Genomic DNA, 25,262 nt, shown 5'->3' with positions numbered 1-25,262 from the left:
GGAAACATAATGCAAAATGATACCACACACCCCACGCCATGCATGCCAACGGAGGAACTCCTCCCATCAGTTCGTGTTGGCTTAATTTCTCGTAATTTAAGTCACTCGATATTCAATTTCGAAACATTATCTGCAAGAGATAGCCGAGTGCATCGAAACATAATGCGGCAGATGCTGTAATCATCTTGGAACAGAATGTCACCGTTGCACGACACTGTTGAAGAAAAATCATAGATTTTGGAGGAGGTGTTTGTTGAGCCGAACGGGCCCTAACATTCTTTGACACTACTTAACATTACTATGAGTAAATAGACTATGATGTCTTGATACGAGAAGAAAGAATAAAGATGGAAAGATGTTTTGAGAATGAACTCAATTACTAAACTTCACCAGTCCGCTTCATTTGTAAAGCATTATTGCAACGAAGACCATCGCCGTTGAAAGGAAAAAAGAAAAATCCCACAAGGGCTCGCCTCGTGATGTAATAGATGCACATAAAACGTGACATCCAGTCATAGAATAGGGCATGACCTTTCATCTTATAGATGCATTTATGTATGATCGGGACTAGTAGAATATTTAAATAATAAATTACGCCTATTTAACATAACGGTTGTAAATTTGTTGGACATCTCAGAAAGTTATCAGCCATAGTGCTGGACAGAAAAAGAGTACAAAGTTCAGCAAACTTTTATGGGACCAATTGAGTCCGATAACATATCGTCCTCTACACAAACCAATAAAACCACCGCAAAAATAGATCCACTAATAGCAGAACACGTGCTATAGGAACCACCAAGAGACATCGGTCCGAAGAATAAGATTGCAGGAACAATTCACAATGGGCTGAGGGCATTACGATCTATCGAAATTGAATTTTTTGCTCAAGATTTAAACGATAACATCTGTTGGGGTAAAAGGCCAAAATCACGAAGAATCGGTTTCTTATGAGCAGTGAGAAAAGCCTCAAATCGGTTCTATCATCATGTGCAGCTCTATGATTTATACCTGAAATGAAAACTTTCACACATTAGGCTGTGGTATTGTTTGGAGATCTTCAATCTCTACTCTCACATCACCAATTTGATCTCCTCTCTCTCTTGATTCACTCCTGCTAACATCACTCGAGTCCATCTGACTCCCTGCGATTCCCGTGCTAACATCGTCGTTGAAATGACTACTGCCACCAGGCCCGCACCCGCTACTGCTTCCCTCATCTAGCGATCGGCTAGAATTGGCACGGCTCCGGCAAATCGGGCAACTGGCCATCTTCAAGAGCCAAGCATCTACGCACTCCGCGTGGAAGCTGTGCCTGCAGATCGGCAATAGCCGGCACTTGTCGCCGATCTTGAACTCCTCCAAACAGACCACACAGCTCACAGGACTAGCAGCAATGGTCATGGTGATTGTCCCCTCGTGGTCTTGATCGTAATGTTTGGCCTCGAAGTCAAAGCAGGGAAGCTTCTCTACATCGTCGATGGACATGCTCGTGTTCCCCGCCCCGGCTCGATCAGCAAGAGCATCGTTGGCAGCTTGACCGGCACGGTGGAGTCCGCTCGCTCTGAAGCCCCACTCGATTATGCACACATGGAACAAGACCAGGATCACAATACCCGCGAACAGGAGGATTATTAGTACGAGGACCGTCATTTCAGGGCAATCTCGTTCCTGGAATCCGCAAGAATTGAGCAATGAGTTATGATGAAAAGAGAGGATGAGAGACTTGGAGCATGTTTCCTCAAGAGTGGTTCTTCGTTATATTAGAGACAAAACCGAACGACGAGGAGCTAGCCAACCTAATGTTTGACATATTGAGGAATGGGATGAATTTAATAATGGTTTATGGTGTAGTGGAGTTGGTAACGAAAAACAAAATCTCTATGCAGGAAAAAGAATGATATAGTAAATTAATCATTTTGAGAAATTATTACATGATTACATGATATATGGTAAATCGAATCTGTAACACTGAAAATGGTGGTTACCACGCGAGTCCTAGTAGATTTAACGGTTCGGATTCGTTTTAGAACGTGTACTAAGCTCACTGAATAAATTTTGGTTTTTTGGTGCTTTTTTTTTTCCTTTTTCTTTAAAGGCAAAAGAGAGAGGTTAAAAGGAATATGACACGAGGAGTGAGAAAAATATTGGAGTTGTAGGCTCCGTTTGTTTCGCGGAAAATGTTACGTTTCTGGAAAATATTTTCCAGGAAGTCATTTTCCTGGAAAATGACACAATTTTCCTGTATTCAGCTGAAATCTGAAAAAATCTCGGAAAATATTTTCCGTTGTTTAGTATGGAAAAGATTTTCCTCCTTGCAATACTTTTAATAATTTTTAATTTTACTTTTTTTTTAAAAAAATAATTTTCTTTTTCTTCTTTTTCCTTCTTCTTCTTCTCCAGTAGGTCGCCGGCCACGGCGGCGACCGGCCTGTGACGAGGCTCTGCCTCGCCTGATCCGGCGAGGCCGAGCTCGGCCGAGGTCGCCAAAGCCTCACCGACGTCTAGTGACCTCGGACGAGGCTCGAGCCTCGCCCAGCTCGCCGGCCTCGCTGGAATCTGGTGAGCTCGAGCCTCGTCGACCTGTGGCGAGGCTCGAGCTCGCTTGAGGCCGGTTGCCGGCCGCTGCCGTGGCTGACGACCGGTTGAGGGAGAAGAAGGAGGAGCAAAAAAAAAAAGAAAAAGAAAATATTGAAAATAAATGGTGAAAGAAGAAGGAGGAGGAAAATATTTTCCTTTTTTGAGAAAGAGGAAGTCATTTCCTCAAAAGTGAAGGTATTTTATCCGTAGGAAGGAAAATGTTTTCCGTAGGAAGTTTTTTTCCATGAAAAGAACACCGGAAAATTCGGAAAACGTTTTCCCGGAAGTTTTTTTTCCGTGAAACGAACGGAGCCATAGTTTTTAGTGCACCCAACATGTGTCGGCCTTTCGGTCTTTGAGATCATGCGCGTCTCGTGCAGGGTACGTTTGATCCGATAGCCGAGAAAATCGGGTGCGTTTTTGTACCCAAGAAATAAAATCTTTTTAGATATGATAGTAGTAAGGGAAATAAGAATCCAAGAAAACGTCAGGGGTAAGATCACACAATTAATAGCTTATACATCGAATACCATGCAAGCCTAGGATTGAGTTGTAACATAGACCTTGACCTTATTAATGGTAACACGAAAGGGCGGAAAGCAAATAATCACACCCTACCCTAAAAAATAAAAGTGGGTGATCCTAATTCGAGAAAGAAAATGCATTTTGGGATATCTCGTGTTATCGAATTTAATGCAAATTTTGGGCACGGCCACGCCGGGTCGTAACACCGGAGGGCCGGACTTTTCGGTGCGGAGTAGTTTTCCCCGGGTCGAGCGTTTTACACTCGAGGCAGGGACGCCGGCGAGCCAACAATCACAATTCGTAAACCATGTACATCATTAAGCTCCGCTTCTTAATTAATGAATGACCTAATCCACTTATTGTGCACCTCCTAAATCTATTAATAACCTCCTTAATTTACATGATATTAAATCACAAACCGTGTTGACTTGAAATAAACTGTTTTTTCTTTTCGAAGAAATAAACGGTTGGGTCGTCTACAATTAACACCAGTAAAAATGAGGGAGACCCACCATTTACACCCGTCTAGCATGCCAAATAAAACATAGATATAAGATCGAAAATATTTGTATTTTTTTGTTAGACAAACCGTTCTTCCCAAATTATATTTAAGATTTAAATAGTTTTGGGGCTCTTTGATGGAGTTGGAGTCCATGATCTCATGTAATTCTATCGAATGTTCTCTTCAAAGAAAAACTCCGTAGTGAAATTAATGGGGATAATTACAAAACATAAAAAGTTCGTAAATGAATGACTACATTGGTAAATCGTAGAGAGATTTAGAAAGGTTTGAAACTAAATTGGCAAAATTGAAAGGTTTTAGAATTAAATGAACATTCATAAAATAGGTTGAGGACTTTTTTTAGTGATTATCCAGAAATTAATGTCACTTGTTTGGCAAATCTGAAGTATATTTTAGTCAACAAGGAATAATCTTCTCTCTTTAAAAGCACGGTGATATACTTAATAGTTATTATAACGATCTTGTTAACGAATGCTTTCAAAACACTTGTTGACCATACTAAGGCTCCGTTCGTTTTGCAAAAATTTTAACATTTTTGGAAATGTTTTCCAAGCACAAGTGCTAGGGTCCAGAGCCTAGCCTCATTGGACCCAAGTGCTATCGCTACCAAGCACGAGGAGCAGGTCAGGAGCCCGCCGAGCGGGGGATTGGGCACACGGGCATCGAGTCTCGAGCTCGGCCTCCTATGGACCACAAACACCGGGGTCCCGAGCCTAGGCATCGTGGATTCAGACACGGACTTGTTAGCCCAGCCTCGTTGGACTCATGCTCGGCCATGGTGGACTCGAGTCCAAGATTCGGGGTCTCGGGCACGAGTATCGGGGTGTTGGGCCCAACCTTGATGGACTTTGGGCCCGAGCGTCGGAGAACCAAGCACAGGCACCGAGGTCCCGAGCCTGGCCTTGATGAACTCGGGCCTGCTGCCAAGTACCTGAGAATGGGCATTGGAGTTCCTATACTCAAGTATAGAGTTTCCAGTCCAAGTAACGATATTTTGAAAAACGAATTTTGATTTTCAAAAGGGGAAATCATTTTATAGACTTTCCATTTATTTATTTTCCTAAGCTAATCAAATACCGGAAAATCAGAAAAGCGTCTTTCGCCGAATCAAACGGAGTGTGTACGTATGCATACACGCGATATTTCTCGACACTCTTCCCCGCGTATAAAACCCCCCTGCTCTTAATTGGGTTCACGAGTTGCTCGCGTTATAGAGCGTTCGTACCTCGACGATCGAGATGCCGATCTCGAGCAGTAATCACCGGGCCAAATTAAACGAGGCACTTCCATTTTTGGACGGTCGGAAATCCATGCATGGTCAGCCAAGTGCTGCCCGCTTTGCCCGTGCGACGCCCCAACAGAGTTAGTTGCTCGACGCGGGAGGGGGCAATTCCGTCAAATCGGGCCGCTGCTCCCCGTTATCCACGATTTTGCCACGGACGGAAACGGACCCGAAAAGGACCAGACAGATAACGAGAAAAGAAAAGTAAAAATCGCGCGTGAGAAGAGCCGCCACGCGCCTCGAACAAAGGCGTGCGAGCCCTACTCGCGGCGGTCGCCCGACACGTGTTCTCGTGTCGTCGACGTCGGGCAGTTTGACCGAGAGCACCCTCGAACGATGCACCCGGTCGTACCGGATCATTCTTTTTTTTTCGAAATACCAGATCATTTCACTCGCAACAAAAGATGTGGTTTTTGTAATTATTCACACTTTTTTACATGCGAGGAGCAAAAGTGCCATTTTGTATGGGTTAATACTACAAATAACTCCAAATTAATATGTCTGTGATAAATTTATCAGACTAATTTTTTGATCACAAAAAATCTCAAACTGGTACATCTGTAACAAATTTACCCCATGTTAGTTTCCGTTAAATTTTACTATTAAATTACTTTGTTAAATGACAAGCGGCAGTTGACAGATGTATCAGTTTTGGGTTTTATCCTCTGTTTGTCATCGGTGTACCAGTTTTGTGATTTTTTGTGCTATTAATTTAATTTAACGGAAAACTAACGGATGATAAATTTGTCACAGGTATACCGATTTGAGGTTTTTGGTGGTCAAAAAATTAATTTGGGGTAAATTTATCATAAGTATATTAATTTGGAGTTGTTCGTGGTATTAACCCTTTTTTTCTTGTGAAGAAGGGAAAATATATTTTTTTCGATCGCCCTCCTTCTTTACTTTCAATTTTCCATGCCTCTACTTACTTCACCTCCTCGATCTTTCTTACAAACAATGTATAAAGAATCATTGTCGTGCATTCTTTGTAATGATAGGATCTCGAGGTTCCCACCTAGAGTTAGGCATGATTGAATCGCCTTGACACGGTTCGGTATTCGAGCTCTCCTTAATTTAAATATTCAAGACTCGATGCTCATTCAAAACTCAATTGCGCTCTATTTTTATAAGCTTGAGTTTGAGTTGACCGACTCAATTAGTTGATGGGTTTTATTTTAAACTTGAATTCGAGTTGGAAGACATGTAATCAGGATATATAAAATGCAATTATTCGACTTAAATCGCGAGCTATTGTAGTAAAGTATTCAAGCTCGAGCTCAACTTGATTAAGTACTCGAGATACTCAAATTCGAATTGCACTTAAAAGAATAGGGTCTAGTTTGAGACATTCACAAGTCAAACTCGAGTAGTTTAATTTATTTTCCTCGGCTCGGAGTAAAAATCTAAGGAACATCCGTCTTTTATTTTACTTTTAACAGTGAGATTCGTCATAAGCCAAAAAAGAAAAGAGACAATAATCAAACACGGAATGATGTTGTTAGCTGTTGTTATGGCCAGATATCCCTGAAAATTGTGTGTTAGCCACCATGACTTGGGATAACGTTATTGCAATGATCCCTGAAAAATGGTGTGTTAGACACTCGGCTCGGGATAATGCATTACGAAAATATGATTATCGCCTTTTCACTAGACGGTTTCATTTCCACAAAAACATATTTATTATCCGGAATTTTGGCAGTCCGTTGGTTCGGATCATCGGCTCCGCCAAAAAGCGCCAAATCTTAGTCTTCACAGACAAAATCGGACACGTGGGCGAGCGTCGCCAGCGACCATGGCCGAGCCCGAGCCCCGTCCACGGAGGCTATAAACAGCACCGTATGCTCCGCAACAAAACGGGTCGAGCGGCCACGTTGCTTACGTGGCACCCCAAAAAAAAAAAAAAAAAACTCCAAGGGCCTCCTCACCTTGGCCGGCTCTCATATCCCGGGAGCTTCGCCCCCGCCCCCCCGCGCCCCGCCCCCACGTGTCGCCTCGCGAGCGCGAGTACGAAGCCGGAGCGCACGCCCGCGAGTACGAAACCCCAAGTTCCCCCCCGACTCCTGGCCTCATCTCCCTGTTCCATAAGAAAGTCAGGTCCTTTGGATACGTCTCTCTCTCTCTCTTCTCTCTTCTCTCTCCTCGCTTCGCTCGCTCAGTCTCGTTTTCTCTCTCTTCTGCGTTTCAGCCCAAAAAAGGCGTGAGCGCAAAATCCAAGAGAAACCCAGAATACCCATCAAGGGCACTTGCTCGAAAAGGGGGAAAAGGCCCCATCTTTCCCAATCTCGGAACCCGCACTGCAATGTCATTCCTCACGCAACAGCAGCGCAGCAGCAGCAGCAGCAGCAGGGGGCGAGGAGGCGATAAGGCGGAGGAGGCGGTGAAAATGGAGCCCGGCGACGTCGGCCGACAGCCCCAGGTGAGCGAGCCCGGGCCCCCCGGCGGCGGCGGCGGCGGTGTCGTAGGCGGAGGCGAGGCGGCTGCTGCGGCTGCCCGCCCGTCCCACCTCGAGATCGATCTCAACGAGATCCCGTCACCGTCCCCCGATTCCGACCCCTTCGACGTGGTGCGCAGCTTCCAGGACGCCCCCGAGCCCCCCGCGGAGCCCGCGGCCGAGCCCGTGGTGGCCCGCGGGGGCCCGCCGCGGCCTGCGTCGCCTGCGGGGAGCCCGAGGGGGGCGGCGGGCACGTGGTGGTGTGCGACGGCTGCGAGCGGGGGTTCCACGTGGCGTGCGCGGGGTTGGCGCGGCAGGGGATGGACGCGGAGGAGTGGGTGTGCAGGGAGTGTGTGGACAGGGGGGTGAAGAGCCGGCGGTGGCCTCTAGGGTTCAAGTCGAACAGGAGGCGGTTCCTGGATATGAATGCTTCACCCCCCAGCGACGGTGATTGTGATGGAGAAGGAAGCGAGGACGTGATCGCGCTGAGGTAACCGGCGATTTTCATGCGCATTTGGATGATATGGCTCGTTTAAGAGTCTCTTTATGCATTTCGTGGTGTTGTCTAGGCTCATTTAAGTCGACAAAGGCTGTTTGATAGGTTCCTATTGACTCACTGAGTTTAGCTGTTGGATATGGTTGCGGGTACTTTGCTTTCCTCCATGGCGGATCTCTGTCGGAGTAATTTTTAGCTCACTTAAATGGGAATACAGAGGGGAGGCGTTATGGGGAGTCTTGTGATAATTTTGATCAGATATGTTTTGCTGCTTTAACTGAAACTCGGTATAGCATATGGATGTATAAGATTGGCATTGCATGCTAAAGGCAGACGAGAAAGTACTTCTTGATTGTATTACTAGCTATTAGACGTTTGAAGAAGGGTATCAGGTTTTTGGCCTTTTGTATATGCTCACTTGATAGGACCCTTCTATGGTTCACCGAAGAACTGTTTCCCGGTTGTAACCTGTCGCAACAGCGTGCATTTTGATGTATTTCCTATACATGATGTTGTACAAACAAAAGCTTAAAAATTTAACGATCAATGAGTGAGATTTACTCTGGTTTGATTTAAGCCCACCACCTCCTGGAGTTAGATCCTTGGGGAGTTGTAGAAACTTCCACTTTGCTATTAGTTGTTTGTTGGAGGTTGAGCTGGCGGTCGCTTTCCAGGATATGCTTGTATATATGATTATAGGGAACATAATAACAACTAGGTCATCCTCGGACTTCGTCTTCAATTTTCTTTTTTTGAGCCTTTGGCCTAATTCTGGCTTGGGATCTTGTTATCCATCTAGCATGTGACGTTGCTACGATGCATTTTCGTAGACCATTTAACGGTAAATGCTTGATACTCACTACTACCAGTGTGTGTTTTAACTGGTTTACCCTGTGATGCTCCAACGTTGGATTTTTGTTGCTTGTGTGATGAATGCCTGTGGTTTTGCTGTTTGAGCTTGATAATTCATGAATGGAGGACATTGCTGGGATCAAATGCAAATTTGATTAAGTTGTTATTAGCTTCTTCTCACACCACAGAGCATAACTTTTAATATGTCTGCCACTCATTCTACATGGCATTAATGGTTTGCGATCTAATTTCCTTGTCATACCATGTAACAGTCTCATAATTTTGTTTAAACACACCGAGGCTAGTTAGGTTTTTCTCAGTGCCCCTTAACCAATGTACAATTGCTATCTAACCAATTATCTCCGATAGTTTCTCGAGTTGAGGAGTGCTCATGGGTCTCTATACTAGGAGGTTAAGACATTACGATTATTCAATTGTCACCACTCTCGATAGCCAAGACCAATTATAAAGCATAACTATTGGAAGAATGCCATTCTTAACTACCTATTCTACTCGCACATTTTGGGTGCACTAATATAGCAGCCCAGGCTTTTCTCCTCGGACAATCTTGCCTTGTTGCACTGCATGCCCCGGTCTTGCCATTTTTTTTCCCTTGAGCCATATGCCTTCTCAGTCCCAACATCTCGAGGCCATGGTTTCATTTTGGAGTTGTATTTGTGACGAGGGACATGGACTTAAGCGTTCCTCTTCTGGCTTGACTTACATATTATCCAAGGTACCAAAATCTGGAATATCACACCTTGTCTGATCCTGTTCTTCTTTTATTATAACTGCGAGGAAATCTTTATTTGCCTTGTCAAGCTGAATTTTCCATGGCATATAACGGAGTTAATAACGGCTTTCTTCTCACCAAAGCAGACTCATCACACAATTCCATCATATGTGAAGCTAGTAAATAAACTGTAGTAAGTGTAATAACGTCTACTTCTTATTCACCTCTTGGATCTCACTGGATTCATCTTAGGTTGTACAAGAGACTATTAGTATGGGCAATGTCGTAAAAATTGCTGTCTTTGAAAGAAACTGGCGATGGTCCACCATTATGAGTAATTACCTTGTTTAATTAATGGCTTCAAAATTCCATGTGGTTACCTCAAGTGTTGCACACTTCAGCAATGTCAAAATCCTACCACTCTTATCACTTCATCCTGTCTGTAGGGGATGACTGATAGGTCTGTAAAGCAGTGCCTACTCTATGGCAGTGTTACTTGGAAACTTGGTTTGATTGTCCAATCTGTACCAATTTGCTGCTGCAGAATTGCTGCGTCGGCATGCAGCAAGCATTAGGGTCGGAAATTGAGTGGAAGTGTTTTCGGCGAGGAGGGTGAAAGCAGGCTATATGGCAAATAGCAAATCAGGTTCAGTGGTTATATTTTATGATTCTAGCTGTTTGAACTGATGTGGAAGTGAGGTTAATGCAGCTAGTGAGGGCTTTGCACTTCACTGCAGGAGGTGTTCTTATCTTCAATCACTTGCATAATTTGGCATATCTCTCTCTGCATGTTAATCTTAAGAAATAGAGCCAGAAAGTGGAGAGGAGTTAAGCAATATATTTGACCTTTTCCTTTTGGGGTACTACAATGATAATTAAAGCATTTTCATCTCTGAAGAACACATTGTATTGCCGAAAGTGATCTTCATATTTGTTTGCAATGAACATTGCTATAGTTAATAGAGAGAGAGAGAGTTAGTAAATGAAGAGAGAAAAGTAGAGGATAAAAGCAGACATAACAGACTGCGTAATATAGAAAGACAGCATTTTAAACACATGATAAAAGGATTTTAAATTTTTTGAAATGAGTAAAGCGAGAAAAAGAAGTTGGGTCGAAGGACTAATGTGTGTCCACCTACGACCGAACTTTATGTATATAAGATTAATGTAGTCATTCACTATGTTCCTCCATCTTAAGGTGAACTAGACTGGGTAGCTGGTGCAAGCATTGACTCATCGAATGACTGCTCAGCTTTGAGGAGTTGGAATTGATATTTTGAAGCGCTGACTATACTGTCATGTGGGTGTTGCCAATTTTCTTCTTTGTTCTTTTTTAATTTCAGCCTTCAGCTCTGTGCATAATTTGTGACAAGTATGTTCTGGGCATGCTTGTTAGCTATCTTTGTAATGCTTGCGGTGTTTCTGGCCCCTCCTTTTGTTCTTGTCAACAGAATACACTGTTGTAATGATCTTGAGAACCTACTTTTATGAGTAGCTGATGTTCAATTGATTTCATTTAGAAAGCGCACCTCGGATGATAATTCCTCCGGTGGGAATCCGTTTGGTTCTCCAGTTAGATGTTCAAGTTATTTACACACTGGAAATGGATGTCACTTTGAAAATGCTGCCGGTGTTGTGACTGAGACTTTGGGAGCTGGTGTTAGAGATATTCAGCATCATCCACTGATGCAGTGTGGAAACTTTGAAGTCGATTTGGGTTTTCCAGTCATACATTTAAAGAGCAATAATAATCCAGTGATAAGACTATCATCTGGGAATCCTAAGGAGTTCCTTTTGCAGACTCTTAGGGATTATATTTCTCAATGGCATGGTGTACTTGATGAAGGTTGGTATGTGGAGTTCAAAGAATCCTATAATGGCTGTGGAACATATGTCTGGTACTGTGCTCCAGGTGGGCTAAAATTTGATACAATGTCTGGAGTTGCTTCTTATCTTGGTTTGACGTCAAACCACAAGCTTGTAGAGCCCAAATTAAGTAGCGAGGGATCTACTGTGCTGGAGAGACTTCATCTACCTCGGAAAAGGAAGTCCTCTAGGCCTGTAATTAATGGTTTTGCCGAAAGTAGGGGATACCTTACACATGCTCATCCTAACGAATGTAAATCTGACAGTCAAACTATGGAACTGGTATCTAGTAATGGGAATACTCTTAAAGCCACAGAAGCTGGATCTGAGGAAAATTATGGATCTGAATATCAGCAATACAAAGTAAGTGCCTGTTTCCTCTCCCTTTTATCCTCGCACTTGCTAATTGTTTTTATGCTAAACTACTTCCTCTAGCTTTTGCCAAAAAAGAAAAAAAGAAAAATCCTTTGGCAAATGATAAAATTCATCAGAAGGGCTCTTGTGTGCTTGTTTCCATAGTTGCTGGTTAAGTTTGCTCCCAACTGATATTTGCTATTCCTTGCATTTTCAGGATGGGCTACCTGTGCAATTTGAAGATTTCTTTGTTCTCCATTTGGGGTTAGTTGACTTGAGACCTTCATATCATGAGCTGGACAGAATCTTGCCTGTAGGTTACAGGTCCTGTTGGCATGATAAGATTACTGGTTCGATTATGTTTTGTGAGGTGTTGGATGGTGGCGACTCTGGACCTCTATTCAAGATCAGAAGATGTTCTTGCTCTGCAGTACCTATTCCAAATGGATCAACTATCCTCTTTAGGCGAGTCCTTCCACGATATGCTGGGCCAGGTACCAAAGCAACTGATGATGTTATATACTCTAGTATGGACTGTGATGACGATGGTATCATTCAGGCAATCCTCACCAACCCTGTGCCTCCTGTAGAAAATGAACTTTCGGCTTGCCTTTGTAGTGGCAGAAATGAAGTTTCTGGTGTGACAGAAAGCTCTATGCAGACTGATCCAAGTACTGCTCTTGTCCATTATGCAACTGTCAATTACGAGGACTGTCTTGGAGATGAAATTGGTGAAATTGTGGTTGAAGAGCGTTCATCATCCTTAGCTTGGAAAAAATTGTCTCAAAAATTTGTTGATGCCTTCTCTGACATCCGTAGCAGGAAAAGCTCTTACAAGCTGTCTTGCAAACATGTAAAAAACGAGCCAATCTCATCTTACTGGGATATGATGGGTGAAAAGTGTGTTTCTGCTCCAATTGCTTTGCAGAAATTTTCCAGTTCACCAGTTTTTGCAGGCTTCCCATTGTACAACAGTGATTCTGATATTTCAAATGATGCCTTGCTAAAATGGTTGGGCCGGGATAGATTTGGATTGGATGCAGAATTTGTGCAAGAAACTTTAGAAAAGCTTCCAGGCATTGAAGGGTGTTCTAGGTATGTAATTTTGAGTGATAGAAAGAACTATTCAAGGTCGCTAACTATTGGAAATGGAAACTTTATTGTTAAAAGAAAAGAAGGAGTAGAGATCAAAGAAGGAGCATTAGATGGTCTCTTTGGCAAATTGAGAAAAAGTACGGTGGATGTAGATGATCGGTGTAGCCCTCCTTCTGGGACAGAGCCCTGCTCCAGGCTATCACCTGCAATCGCTGGAGATTGTTACCAGGTATAAATGAGTACATTATTTTATGGTTATGACATTAAATATGAAAATACCAATTAGAATTTCAGTCTGGTCAAAACATGACGTCATTATTCCTAATTAATGCAGGTATGGGAAGTATTGTGGCGTTTCCATGATATTCTGGATTTAAAAGAGCCTCTCACTCTGAAGAAGCTCGAAGATGAACTTATGAACCCATGGGTATATGCTAGCAAGCTTGCAGTGAATTTTGGTCAGGGATTGCAAGGATGCCAAGTCTTGGATTTACATTCAAGTGATCAAGTGGCTGATGAAACACCCTCAGGAATTGCACCTGGTTCACAAACAGGGGCAAAGAAGGAATCAACTTATGCTAAAAGCCCATGTATTGCATTCAGTACCTGTTGTGGTGTAGCTTTGACAAAGGTGCATAGCTTGCTGCTTGGAATTCTAATCGGTGAGCTGCAGTTGAAGGTTGCTGCACTTGTGGATCCAAATTTTGAGACTGGTGAATTAAAATCCAAAAGGGGAAGGAAAAAAGATATGGAAAGCTCTCTTCCTGCAAAAAGAGCTAAACTCAGTATGCTACCTATCAATGAACTGACTTGGCCTGAACTAGCACGGAGGTATATTTTGGCTATCATAACCATGGATGGTAATTCTGACTCTGCTGATGTTACTAGTCGTGAAAGCGGGAAAGTTTTTCGCTGCTTGCAAGGGGATGGTGGTGTGCTTTGCGGCTCATTGACCGGTGTTGCTGGGATGGAAGCGGATGCTCTTGTAAGATCAAGCATAAGTTTTCACGCCCCTTATTTTTCCTTATTATCCAGAGTTAAATTATGTGAGCTCTTCAACTTTATTGTGCAGCAAATTCCTATGAGACTATCATGTCCCCTCTCGAAGAGTCTAATCTGCTAAAACCTACTAACTGTGTACATTGGCTGTATTAAGGGGGTAGATTGCAATAGATTTCTTCCGAGCCTACTGATTTAAATATTCATCAGAGAGGTTGCACTGGATGCTCGGCTGATTTATACGGTTTTAATTGAAACTTGATCTTTAATTTTTTGAGGATTCTTTGCCTTTTCTTTTCATGTAAATTTTTCATCAGTGGTGGGAGAGTTACATATCTGCAGCTTAAATAGCCCTACTTAATAAGTTAACATCCACCCTTAGAAGGAATATATTAAATGGGCATTTTTTTCCGGTGTGATGGTGTTGTTAGGAATTGGTAGGTTAGATGCTGCCAATTAACTAGACATGCAGCTGTGTTTATAGTTCTATGTCAGTTATGAAGCAAGTTTAGAATAAATTTTAGTGCCTGTTGTTTTATTGTTCTTGATATGTAATGAGGGGGAATATTAAAAGGAAAGGTTCGACTTATGTAGATTAGTGAAACTTTTTGCTGGATAGCACAAAGCTCATTTTACTCAGGTCACATAGGAAGAACAAAACAACCTACTTTGAAATCTCTTCAGAAAGTATCATCCTGCCCAGTGTTGCCTTTTTTTCTTTGGAGGAGTGACAGAAAGGATTAACTTTAGAAATCTTATTAAAGAAATGAGAGTTGCTAATCTATGGATGCTCACTTTGCGACAAAAAAGAAGGTCAGCTAAGGACCAGTGATTTAGCAGTAATATCAAATTTTGCAGATAAGGAAATCACATCCTGGGATGAATTTGTTTCTTAAAGGATAAGATGATGCTGCCGATGGTTCTTTATGTGCTCATCTGGATTATGTTAGGGAAAAATTCTTAGCATTTTTAGGGTGTGGGCATACCCTTTCATTTCGGGAAGACCAGATGGTTACACTCAATGTTACACTTTAAGTTTTGGTTTGTTAGGTTGATTAGTTATCTATGTGTAACTTTTTATCCCTTATTATAAATAAATCTGTCGTGTGTAGTGTTGGGTGCTATTCGAGTTTCTTTTTTTATACCTCTAATTTATGACTGCTGTTATGAAAAGGTGTTTTCATAACATCTTGAATGGTTTGATATCTAGTTGCTTGCAGAGGCTTCAAAGCAAATTCTTGGTTCTATGAGCAAAGAAAATGAGTTTGTCACCCTGGAAGTGGAAGAATCAGCTGGACCTGATGCTGTTGAAAAGAATTTCACTGGTGATGATAATCTTCCAGACTGGGCCCTGGCCTTGGTGCCTGTGAAAAAGTTACCAACAAATGTTGGCACCAGAATTAGGAAGTGTGTGCACGATGCTTTGGCTAAAGATCCGCCAGACTGGGCAAAGAAAATATTGGAACATTCAATTAGCAAGGAAGTTTATAAGGGCAATGCATCAGGACCAACGAAGGTGCTGTCCTTGACTTCTCATCTTTACGATGTCTTATGTTTCTCCTGTTATGCATTGATGCACCATATTGCTTTCTTAACTCAGTGAACTTATCTGGTCCTTGTGCATTGTTCTGCCTTTTTGTATGTTTTGCATGCTGAAGCTTTCTCTAGGGAGAAATGAACCTGGGATATTTTTCTCGAAAAAGCAATCCTACAGCATTTACTTGAATTAGGTTCAAGTGGTTCACTTATATTCGCAAACCTCTATTTTCCTCTTGGTCATCTGTTAAATTTGGGGGAGTTATTAGAGTTTGTTCGCTTATGTACATGCGATATTTTTAACTTCTTGACATGAAAATTGTTGGACTCCATGTGTTACAATTTATTTTCTTGTTTTCCTGTTACCGAATTTGAATTTGTTGTCTATGCTTATGGTCATCATCCATGTTGTTGTAATCATGCTGAACTCTATCCTTTTGATGATTGAACACAGAAAGCTGTTCTTTCTGTGCTAGCAGACGTATCTGGTGAAGCATCACAACCAAAACCTGAAAAGAAAAGTAAGAGGAGGACTGTTGTTTCTGTTTCTGATGTAATCATGAAGAAATGTCGTGTTGTCTTACGTCAAGCCGCCGCTGCCGATGATGCGAGAGTTTTCTGTAATTTGCTGGGAAGAAAGATAATGAATAATAGCGACAAAGATGAGGAGGGACTTCTTGGATCTCCAGCTATGGTGTCTCGACCACTGGATTTTAGGACCATTGATTTGAGATTGGCAGTTGGTGCTTATGGTGGTTCACAGGAAGCATTTCTCGAGGATGTTCGAGAGGTATGTGTTTCATGTAAATGGGGACTTATTCTATGATACTTGTACAATCTTGATTTTGTTTGCTGCTGTTAGTATAGAGTTTCTATGGCGAACCAATTTTTTGTCCCTCTCGTATTCCATGCATTTTTCCCTCTTTGTACATCGGATAGGTAGGCACAGGTTGCGTTTGCTTCGATTGACTGGAACTCGGGGAAATGGAACATGATGAGAATTCAAGTTTCTTTGGTTTTTAAGCAATGCTCAGAAATGGAAAATCTAATAATTATGAACATTTTGTTTGTGAGTACTCTGTTTACTTAGCAAGAAAATAAGGAAATTTTGCAATTTTCAGTGCATTAACTTTTCTCGAGATATGCATAATCAATGGTCTCATCATAAAATGTCAAAGTTGTCGTAATAAAGTACGTGAAGGAGAAGGTAAGGGTACAGTGGGAAATGTCTGGACAAACTAGTAAAGGACCCGTGCTGATGCACGAAGTTTACAAATCTCTTTTATAATTTACTTTCAAGATACTAAATGTAACTACCAGTTTTGTGACTATACTGATTACCTTTATCTATCATTTATAATTAAGGGACTGATAAGCTTTTGGTCTCTCTCCCTTTAAATCATTATCTATATTTTTATTTAATTTTTTTATTAAAAAAGCTTCCTCTAATCTGCTGCCTTGGTAATGGTAGCCACCGCCCACTATTGCCCAAGAAAATGGACGGGTGGAAGTTATTACCTATGTAGTGACTAATGACTATTACTGTGTCATGAAGACACGAGCAATGCGAGATGGTGCTAATTTTGATAATGTAGAGTTTTTAGATTAACTGGGGTCAACCTAGATACTTTTGATGCATTCTTTTTTACATACAATACGTGTAGAGTGATCTTTGTCAATGGCCAGGAAAGTTCTTTATTAGAAACTTATCTTCTTTGTCAAGATTAAAGTTCTAATTGCAGTGGTATCTTGGAGGGATGAAACTATTTAGGAATTTTATTGCTTATAACTCTTATTTGTAATGTGTAGATGCTGATTGTCAAGCTGGGTTCCCATTTTGTAATTATTCAGTTTCTTCGTAAAATACTATCAAGTATATTACGTAAAATTTGAGACAATTATATATGAATAATAAAGTTTATATACATGCCCACTTTATTAGTTACATCAATTGCCCTTTCCTTTTTATTACTCTTCTTCACTCAAATTTTTATCTTTCCTTCCACGAGTTTTCATTATCTCATTTTAATTTAAAACCAAATATTCTTTCATTACAGTGGTTTAAACAATTTAATCCTACAAATAAGTGCAAGCATATGCACAAAACATGGTATACAAATTAAGCAAATGGAATTAATATTATAGAATATTCTCTATCCCATGGAAAACATATAAAATTAACTTTTGTCATCGTACATATTACTTTTGAGTGGTTATAATCTGTTGGAATCTCAAATATACAGAATTCAAAATATCGTGAATCTCAATGAGTTAAGAACACTTTTGGTACCCCAACTCTTGTCAAATGTGCAATTGGGTCCCTAAACCTTTTTTTGGCCTTAAGTCCTGTAATTTGTATGAATTGTGTAATCTCATTTTCTATCTTTTTCTTGATAGTATGTAAAATCTTATGATTTTTTACCATCCAATCTTAATTTAACTCATTAATTTTCATAGTTTATATCCTTTTTAGCTGTTTAAGTTATCAACTCCGCCATAATTTCCTTCACACATGCATCTTCCTTCATCTTTTCCTTTTTCAGTCGGGAACTCTTTCTATATTTTCTGAGTTTTTCATGTGACAGGTCTACATGCAAATGAAGTATCCTCTTTCCTGTAAACGCATTAATGATTGATAGCAGAAATTGCTATGTTGTGTATGTTAATGGACTTCCTTTCCTGTATGTCAATTCTTTGTGCAGTTGTGGAATAATGTGAGGACTGCCTTTGGGGATCAGACTGATGTGGTTGAGCTAGCTGACAAATTATCACAAAATTTTGAGTCATTATATGAAGAGGAGGTATGAAAATCTGTTTTTCTTTATTTGTGAATAAGTTGCCGATAGCTTCACCATCCAAATAAAAGCTTCATATCGTCCAAGAGATTAGCAGATGAACATGTGTGTGTAGGTGTAGGATGTGGATTCGTTTTACCTTATTTTGGACTTAGATTTAAAATTTGCCCCTAATGTCCTCTTCCTTTGGTTAACGACATTTTCTCGGAAACTAACTGAGCAACAAGATAGATTTCTTTTAAGTACACCCGAGTCTTAATGCTCACAAATCTGGTGCACAAAAACTTTGTTAAGTAATGGTCATGCAGTACGTAACACTTCCTACTTGTACAAGCATTTGCATGATTTGAATAAGCCATCTTGTGTAGTTAAGTTACTCATGACTCTTGGTCTTATGTGTTCCTGTTGGGAGGTTACATTAGGTCCATTCCTTCCATGCAGGTTGTCACTCTTGTTGATAAACTTCGGGTGTATGCAAAATCGGAATCCTTAAGTGCAGATATAAAGAAGGAAGTGGATGATGTTCTTGCCTCTCTAAGTGAGCTTCCTAAGGCCCCATGGGAGGAAGGAGTCTGCAAAGTTTGCGGTATTGATAAAGATGATGACAGTGTTTTGCTATGTGACACATGTGATGCTGAGTACCACACCTATTGCTTGAATCCTCCACTTGCAAGAATTCCCGAAGGAAACTGGTATTGCCCTTCTTGTGTTGTTGGTAGACGCTTAGTTCAAGATGTGTCCGCGCAGAATTATGTCATCCGTAAGCGCCGAGGTAAAAGATTTCAAGAAGTTACCCGTGACTACTTGGAGGCACTCTCTCATTTAGTATGTAGAATGGAAGAAAAGGAGTACTGGGATTATACTGTTGATGAGGTACATTCGATTCACTTTTATATACTCTCTAATGCAAGCTGTTAATTGCTCTTTGGAACATGCATATATTTTATTTTCAGTTGTCTATGGAATTTTTAGATATTACTGGATATTTATGTCTACCCCTTTCAGTTAATTCAATAAATTTGTCGATAAATTCATTCAAAGTCATTTTCTTACATAAATCTGTGAGACAGTTCTTGCATTTTTTTCTTTGGTAGGTAGGTCTTGGACTTTTACTTAGGTAAAGAAAGGAGATTTTGGTTGGCACATTTGCTATCTTTTAGTTTGGCCATGCTTCAGAAATTGATGATGAGATGGGCCACAAGTGTCGATTTTTCCTCCCTTAAGTGAAAACCTTGAAAGCCTCTTTGAAGTATTCTAGAAAACATTTTTCTGTTTTTGGAATCTAGAACTTGTAAATAGACTGTTCACGAGGTCTTTACTTCTTTAACATCCAAGTGACATGTGCCAAAAAGAAAAAATCGAAGGAGTGTTGCGTTTAGTTCTGAAAGTTTGAGAAACCTCTACATAACATTTCTGTAGGATGTACTTTTGACTTTATATTACAAGTTACAAAATCCAAAATTTTATATCTATATGTCTACATCTACTTATTATGTACAACTACTATCCTACTATTAATAAGGTTCATCTATACATTACTTTATTATATATTTTACTATTAATGGAGGTCTTTTTTATCGTTATACCTATTGATTTTTAACGTCTATGATTTATCATTCTTGAGAGGTGTCTCTCTAAATGAACTAGCAAAAGGAAAGCAGAAAAAACCTAAAGCAACCATTTGTTTTGAAAAGTATTTTCCTTTAAATATGCAAAAAGCTAAATAGAAAGTACCCCGTGCAAAGCATTGGCTGTAAGACTGTTAGTGTGATAATTCTTGACTCCTGACTTTCGCGTTGATTTCTCTGCCCAATAACAATGAGAATTATTTTGTACCTACTAAAGAGCTCAAAAAAATTTTGAGATACTTCGGATGGACCACTTAAGTCTTTTCTCATGGTACATCTACTTGTAAATCTAATGGACTTGTGTTTAACACTAGTTCATCAATTATGCAAAAGGGTTGCCATTATGTATATGACTCTCGAGGAGCCATCCCCTAAGAAACTTAACCCTGGTCAAATAACGTTGGAAGGCTTTGTTGATTTAATGTTTGCAGCATTCTTTTATATGTTTTGAGGGGCCTGTTTTCATACTTATGACATGAGAATAGTGTGAATTGTAGACTGGTGGAACATATGGCCAAAAGCCATACCATAAGAATTGCTGCTCTTGAGCCTCCAAGTCCAAAATAATTTGCTTGTGGCTGTTAGTGTTTATAACATGATGCTCAATGCTGATTTTGCTTGTCGAATGATTGGGTTTCATCATATGATTGATTAATTTTGTCGATAAGCTCCAGGAAAGTAATGTTCATTCCAACATGAGAAAATTATCGTTCTTAATTATAACGAGTGCTAGTTGCGTCATTTCTTGTTCCAGTTACATTAATGCTTTGTTTGTTTCATGGAAAATGAATGATCTGAAAAATATTTTCCTAAAAATGAACGCTTGTATTGCTTGAAATAATTAGTCAATGAATTTTTTTTAATTATCGATAACAATATATGTCTAAATATTTTCGTGGACGAAGAAAATATTTTTCGTGCATTCATTTTTGTAAGCAACATAAGCGATCATTTTTAGGAAAATGTTTTCTTATTCATTCATTTTTCCCGAAACAAACACACCCTAAGGATGCTTCACACTTATCATATCCAATGTCTGCGATTTCTTTTTGCATCTGAAGTAATTTGCCACTGCTTGCTGTCTAAACTAACAAATTGAAAGGTTCAACCTGGTGCTTCATGGTATGAGCTCATCCCTTCTGTAGGAGGATGCAGTGATTATCACTATAAGGAACCTGTGAGGAGAAAAATTGAGGATATTTAAGTAAAAGGCAGTTGTGAAGTGTGCTGACTGCCTAAAGAATCACTTCAGCAGATAAGTTTGGCTGAGGAATGCATTTATTTACAAGACAAAAAAGACTTTTTCCAAAAATCCTGGCATGCCCACTTATAGCACGAAGAAGCTGCCTCCGCTTACCCCTCACTTAGTTGTCCCTGCTCGATTGGTGGGTCTTGCAGTCAAGCTCCCTTTTGCATTTGCACTCGAGGGCCAATATTCGTCCGGCCCGAGGAAACCTTTGCACTCCTCTGTTACCTTTTGGGAGGCCTACACCCCATAGAAACTGTCTACTTGAGACTGTCCGTTGGCCGATAGATCCTGACATAAGGTTAGAATTCTAGCTCTTCCAAAGTGGTATCAGTTGGAGTGAATTTCAACAAGCCATGGGAACTTTGGGGAACACCCACTAAAGTGGCTTTTGAAGGAGACTACTACTGGCTTAGGGGCAGTTGCTACTCAACTTAAATGGGTCGGTCGCAAGACCGAAAGTCAAAGGAATTGACGGGGGCAGCTGGGTTGGTTTTGCTCTCTACCTTCTCACGGAGGGATGGAAAGAAGAGAGGTCAACTGGAGTGGAAGCCCAGCCCCCCCCCGTTTTCTTTTATCAAAGGACAAAGCTTTCTTTGGATTTTTAGTCATTATATCTATTCATTGAATAAGTGATTACCCAATGTTTCTTACTCAGGGAATCTTTGGACTTAGTTTGAAGTTTTACTGAATCATCGTGGTAAAGTGTTATTAACTGAAAGTGAAAAATCTTGTGCCGAGACACTTGGAGTGAAAATTGTTTGTTGAATTCATATATCAAAAAATATCCTCAATGTTCAGTGGCCACTCATAATAAAATATATACAGCTTGAAACTGATCAAAGAAAGACGTGAAGCTTGAAGCCCATTCAAATTGCTAAAGCGCTCTTAATTTGAAGTGAAATTGTTTTCCTCTTTACTTGTTACTGCGATGAGGATGGTTCAGTCGTAAGTTGGTGGGAGACTACCAGAATTATAACAGCTTTCATTTGTCAGGTTGTGTTATTTATTTGGTGGTAGTTTCCACTTATGAAATCTTTTTGCCATGGTGCAGAGGACCTTCCTGCTTAAATTCTTATGTGATGAGTTGCTTAACTCATCTCTTGTTCGACAACACCTCGAGCAGTGTGCAGAAATATCTGCTGAGCTGCAGCAGAAGCTGCGAATGCTTATTGCGGAGTGGAAGAACCTGAAGTTAAAGGAAGACTACCTGGTGGCAAGAGCTGCAAAGGCTGATGGTGCCACTAACACATGTGGAGATGTTATGGGGAAGCATGGTTTAGACCCTGCACAATCGAACAACACTAGACGTATTGTCCATCAGCTAAGCGACAGATCCAAGAATCCTAATATCCTCCCTGAGCTGCAATTTGTAGAGGCTGGTCGTGAAAAATGTGGGCTTAATGGTTTTGACCACTCATCTATCACTGTGGCAGAGAAGAATGGTCTCTGCAAGGATAAGGCAAGTAATCCTACTAGCGATGATTGTGAACTGGAAGACAATGGTGTTGCCAATGGCGACAGAAAACTTCTTGGCAACACTCTATCCTTGAGGGCTTCTCCAACCGATGATAGTACCGTGAAATCACATGACTCGCCTGCATTGGATACTTTTCCAGAAGAAGTCAATGACCCTGAAAGAAAAATCTTTGAGCAAGAGTGCTGCCTGTGTTCTGATTCAAGAAGCTTCCCTTGTACTCAGCACCTTGATGATCTGAATGAGTCAACCCACCAGGTCGAACTTACTTCTGTGAAAAATGAGCTTTCGGCTCTGCAGGATTCTATTAGCAACTTAGAGTCACAGCTTCTCAAGCTATCTTTGCGCAGGGAGTTTCTGGGTAGTGATTCTGCTGGGCGATTGTACTGGGCTGCAGCAATGCCTGGCAGTCGGCCGCGGATTGTTGTTGATGGTACTCTAGCATCTGCGAAAAGAAGGAAAATTTTAAATTCTATGTTCCCAGAGAGGAACGGTTCTCAGGTTTCTGCTCCCACTGCAGAATCATCTCTAGAGGGGTCAAAAGCTTGCTGTCCCTTCATGCACAAATCAAATGGAGTGGCTGCTGCGAATCAATCATGGGTTTTTTATCAAACTGATGATGAAATCGAACAGCTCATTGGATGGTTGAAGGGTAGTGACTCTGGAGAAAAGGCTCTAAAAAATGCCATTTTGCACTGGTGGAAGTTTAAATTGCAGGATTGTCAGTACCCTGTTGGCCATATTTCTGATGCAAGTGAAACAACTTCCGAAGGGTGCTCAAATGGGGAAAACTTGGTCACTTCTGTTTGCGTTGCTACAAAGGCTTCCTCTTTTTTGGAAAGAAAGTATGGTCCTTGTATGGAATTGGAAAGTACAGGTACTTTGAAAAAGCGAGTAAAAAAGGAAAGAGTACCTGGTGAAGAAAAAATGTACCGGTGTGAATGTTTAGAGCTTATTTGGTCATCTCGATGTCATTGTCTCTTCTGCCACAAGACTTTTCTCACTGATGATGAACTGGAGGTGCACAATGATGGCAGGTGCAGTTCAGGATTTTCAGGGCATGAGAAGGGTAAAGAAATTGCAGACTCATCCAAAAAGAAAGGAAGTCTCAAGTCTGATTCTGCTCGGATAGAAAGAACAGGTGAAAAGAATGTGTATGATAAAAGTCGACAACTCGATTTATGCTCAAATTTGATCACATATCAGAATGAAAGTTTCGCGTGCCCATATGATATTGATGAGATAAGTTCTAAGTTTGTCACAAAAGATTCGAACAAGGATTTGGTACAGCAAATTGGTCTTATCGGATCTAATGGGACTCCATTACTTGTGCCATCTAGGCATCCTTACCTTGATGACTCCGATCCAATTCTATTATCTAGTGGTGATGCCAGTGTCACAACTGAGGAGGGCAAGGAAGTAGGAGTGACTGCTCTTCGGGAAGATAGAAGTATATGCAACACCAACACATCCGAGTGTTATAATATCAGACCTGGAGGTGAGAATATTGGCACACAAAGGGACGCTAAATCAAGCTTGGCCTGTTCAGAAGGGAAGGAGAGAAAATATCCCCTACATAAGCGCGCTATGGCAACAGGGCTTGGTCAGCGCTGTGTGGTGCCACAGTCGTCCTTGAGACCCTTACCTGGCAGGGTCTCTCCAATTTTGAGACAGTTGAAGATTAATTTACTTGACATGGATGCTGCTCTAGAAGGAGAATATTTGAAACCGTCAAAAGCACATCTGGAAGGGAGGTGGGCCTGGCGTTCGTTTGTTAAATCTGCACAGACCATCTATGAGGTTAGTGTCGTTCTCACTTTCCTCTCTGTTCAAGACTTTGAAATCTCACAATCATAAATTAGGTTATTTCTTTCTTGCTATCTACATTTAATACTCTTTTGAGAAATACACACGCTGTCTTTCCAGATGGTTCAGGCGACAATTGTATTGGAGGACATGATTCAGACAAAGTATCTAAGAAAGGAGTGGTGGTATTGGTCATCCCTCTCTGCTGCTGCTAAAACCTCCACCTTGTCTTCCCTTGCCCTGCGTATTTACTCCTTAGACTCTGCAATTTTATATGAGAATATATTGCCCGACTTGGACTCAACTGAAATTGCGGTAGACAAGACAATACCGCCCACTTCGGATCCGACCGAGAAACCAAAGCCCAGCAGAAAGTCAAGCAGGAAAAGGAAGGAGCCCGAGGGTTGATGGAGCACACATTTATGTGTAGATTTTTTCAGACAAACCTGACCCCAGCATTGAGCTTATACATTAAGTAATTCAAGAGGTTACTTTGAGAAGGGAAGAGAAGCCCCGAGTAAGGCAGTTTATTGCATACATTTTGGCTTCTTGATGGGCAATTCATGCTGACCGCAATTATGTAGGCTAGGAAAAGTTGGCTGCCGCTTCTGATTGGTATATGTGTATATAAGCGCCAGCTCTGATTGGCATTTGTGTATATAGGTATAAGGCTGACATCTTTGGCTGTCGGGACCGAGGTAAAAAGGAGCCCGGCGGTTTATTAGCTTGGCGCACTAATGCTATCGAGAGATCAGTGGGTTAACCAAGGGGTGTACACGTGTTTTTTGGACCGGATTTTGCTGCAGCTTTTGTGCTTGCTCGGGATGTTGGAATCAAATCGAGGAATTTTTCTTGCGGGGCACACCTTCCAGATTTCGTTAGTGGGAAGATTACTGTAAAAAGGTGAACATGTCAAAAAGGCAAAAAAAAAAGAGCATTTTGATAACGATGACGCTTAGTGGTAGACAATTTTCATTCTTTATGTGGGTCTCTCTCTCTCTCTCTCTCTCTCTCTCTCTCTCTCTCTCTCTTTTATATGCT

General features: G+C 41.1%; 2 protein-coding genes across 2 annotated transcripts; one reads left to right on the top strand and one right to left on the bottom strand.

Annotated features, from left to right (window-relative positions):
- Positions 1-1,023: 1,023 nt before the first annotated feature.
- On the bottom strand, positions 1,024-1,650 carry LOC115688260 (RING-H2 finger protein ATL74-like). The gene has a single exon (XM_030614024.2). The coding sequence runs from the start codon at positions 1,648-1,650 to the stop codon at positions 1,024-1,026; it is 627 nt and encodes a 208-aa protein (XP_030469884.1).
- A 5,372-nt stretch (positions 1,651-7,022) lies between these two features.
- On the top strand, positions 7,023-25,203 carry LOC115688262 (methyl-CpG-binding domain-containing protein 9). The gene is given in 11 exon segments (XM_030614025.2): positions 7,023-7,525; positions 7,528-7,828; positions 10,940-11,648; positions 11,857-12,963; positions 13,069-13,719; positions 14,944-15,249; positions 15,724-16,059; positions 17,972-18,070; positions 18,506-18,937; positions 21,993-24,215; positions 24,342-25,203. Coding segments are annotated over 11 exon segments (6,771 nt in total). The 5' UTR covers positions 7,023-7,206; the 3' UTR covers positions 24,630-25,203.
- The last annotated feature ends 59 nt before the right edge of the window (positions 25,204-25,262 follow it).

The sequence above is a fragment of the Syzygium oleosum genome, unplaced genomic scaffold, assembly GCF_021117445.2.
Source record: "Syzygium oleosum isolate NSW1041296 unplaced genomic scaffold, Sole_v2.1 Sole_v2.08, whole genome shotgun sequence".
Classification (NCBI taxonomy): Eukaryota; Viridiplantae; Streptophyta; class Magnoliopsida; order Myrtales; family Myrtaceae; genus Syzygium; species Syzygium oleosum.
This window is presented reverse-complemented; position numbering and strand designations above follow the sequence as displayed.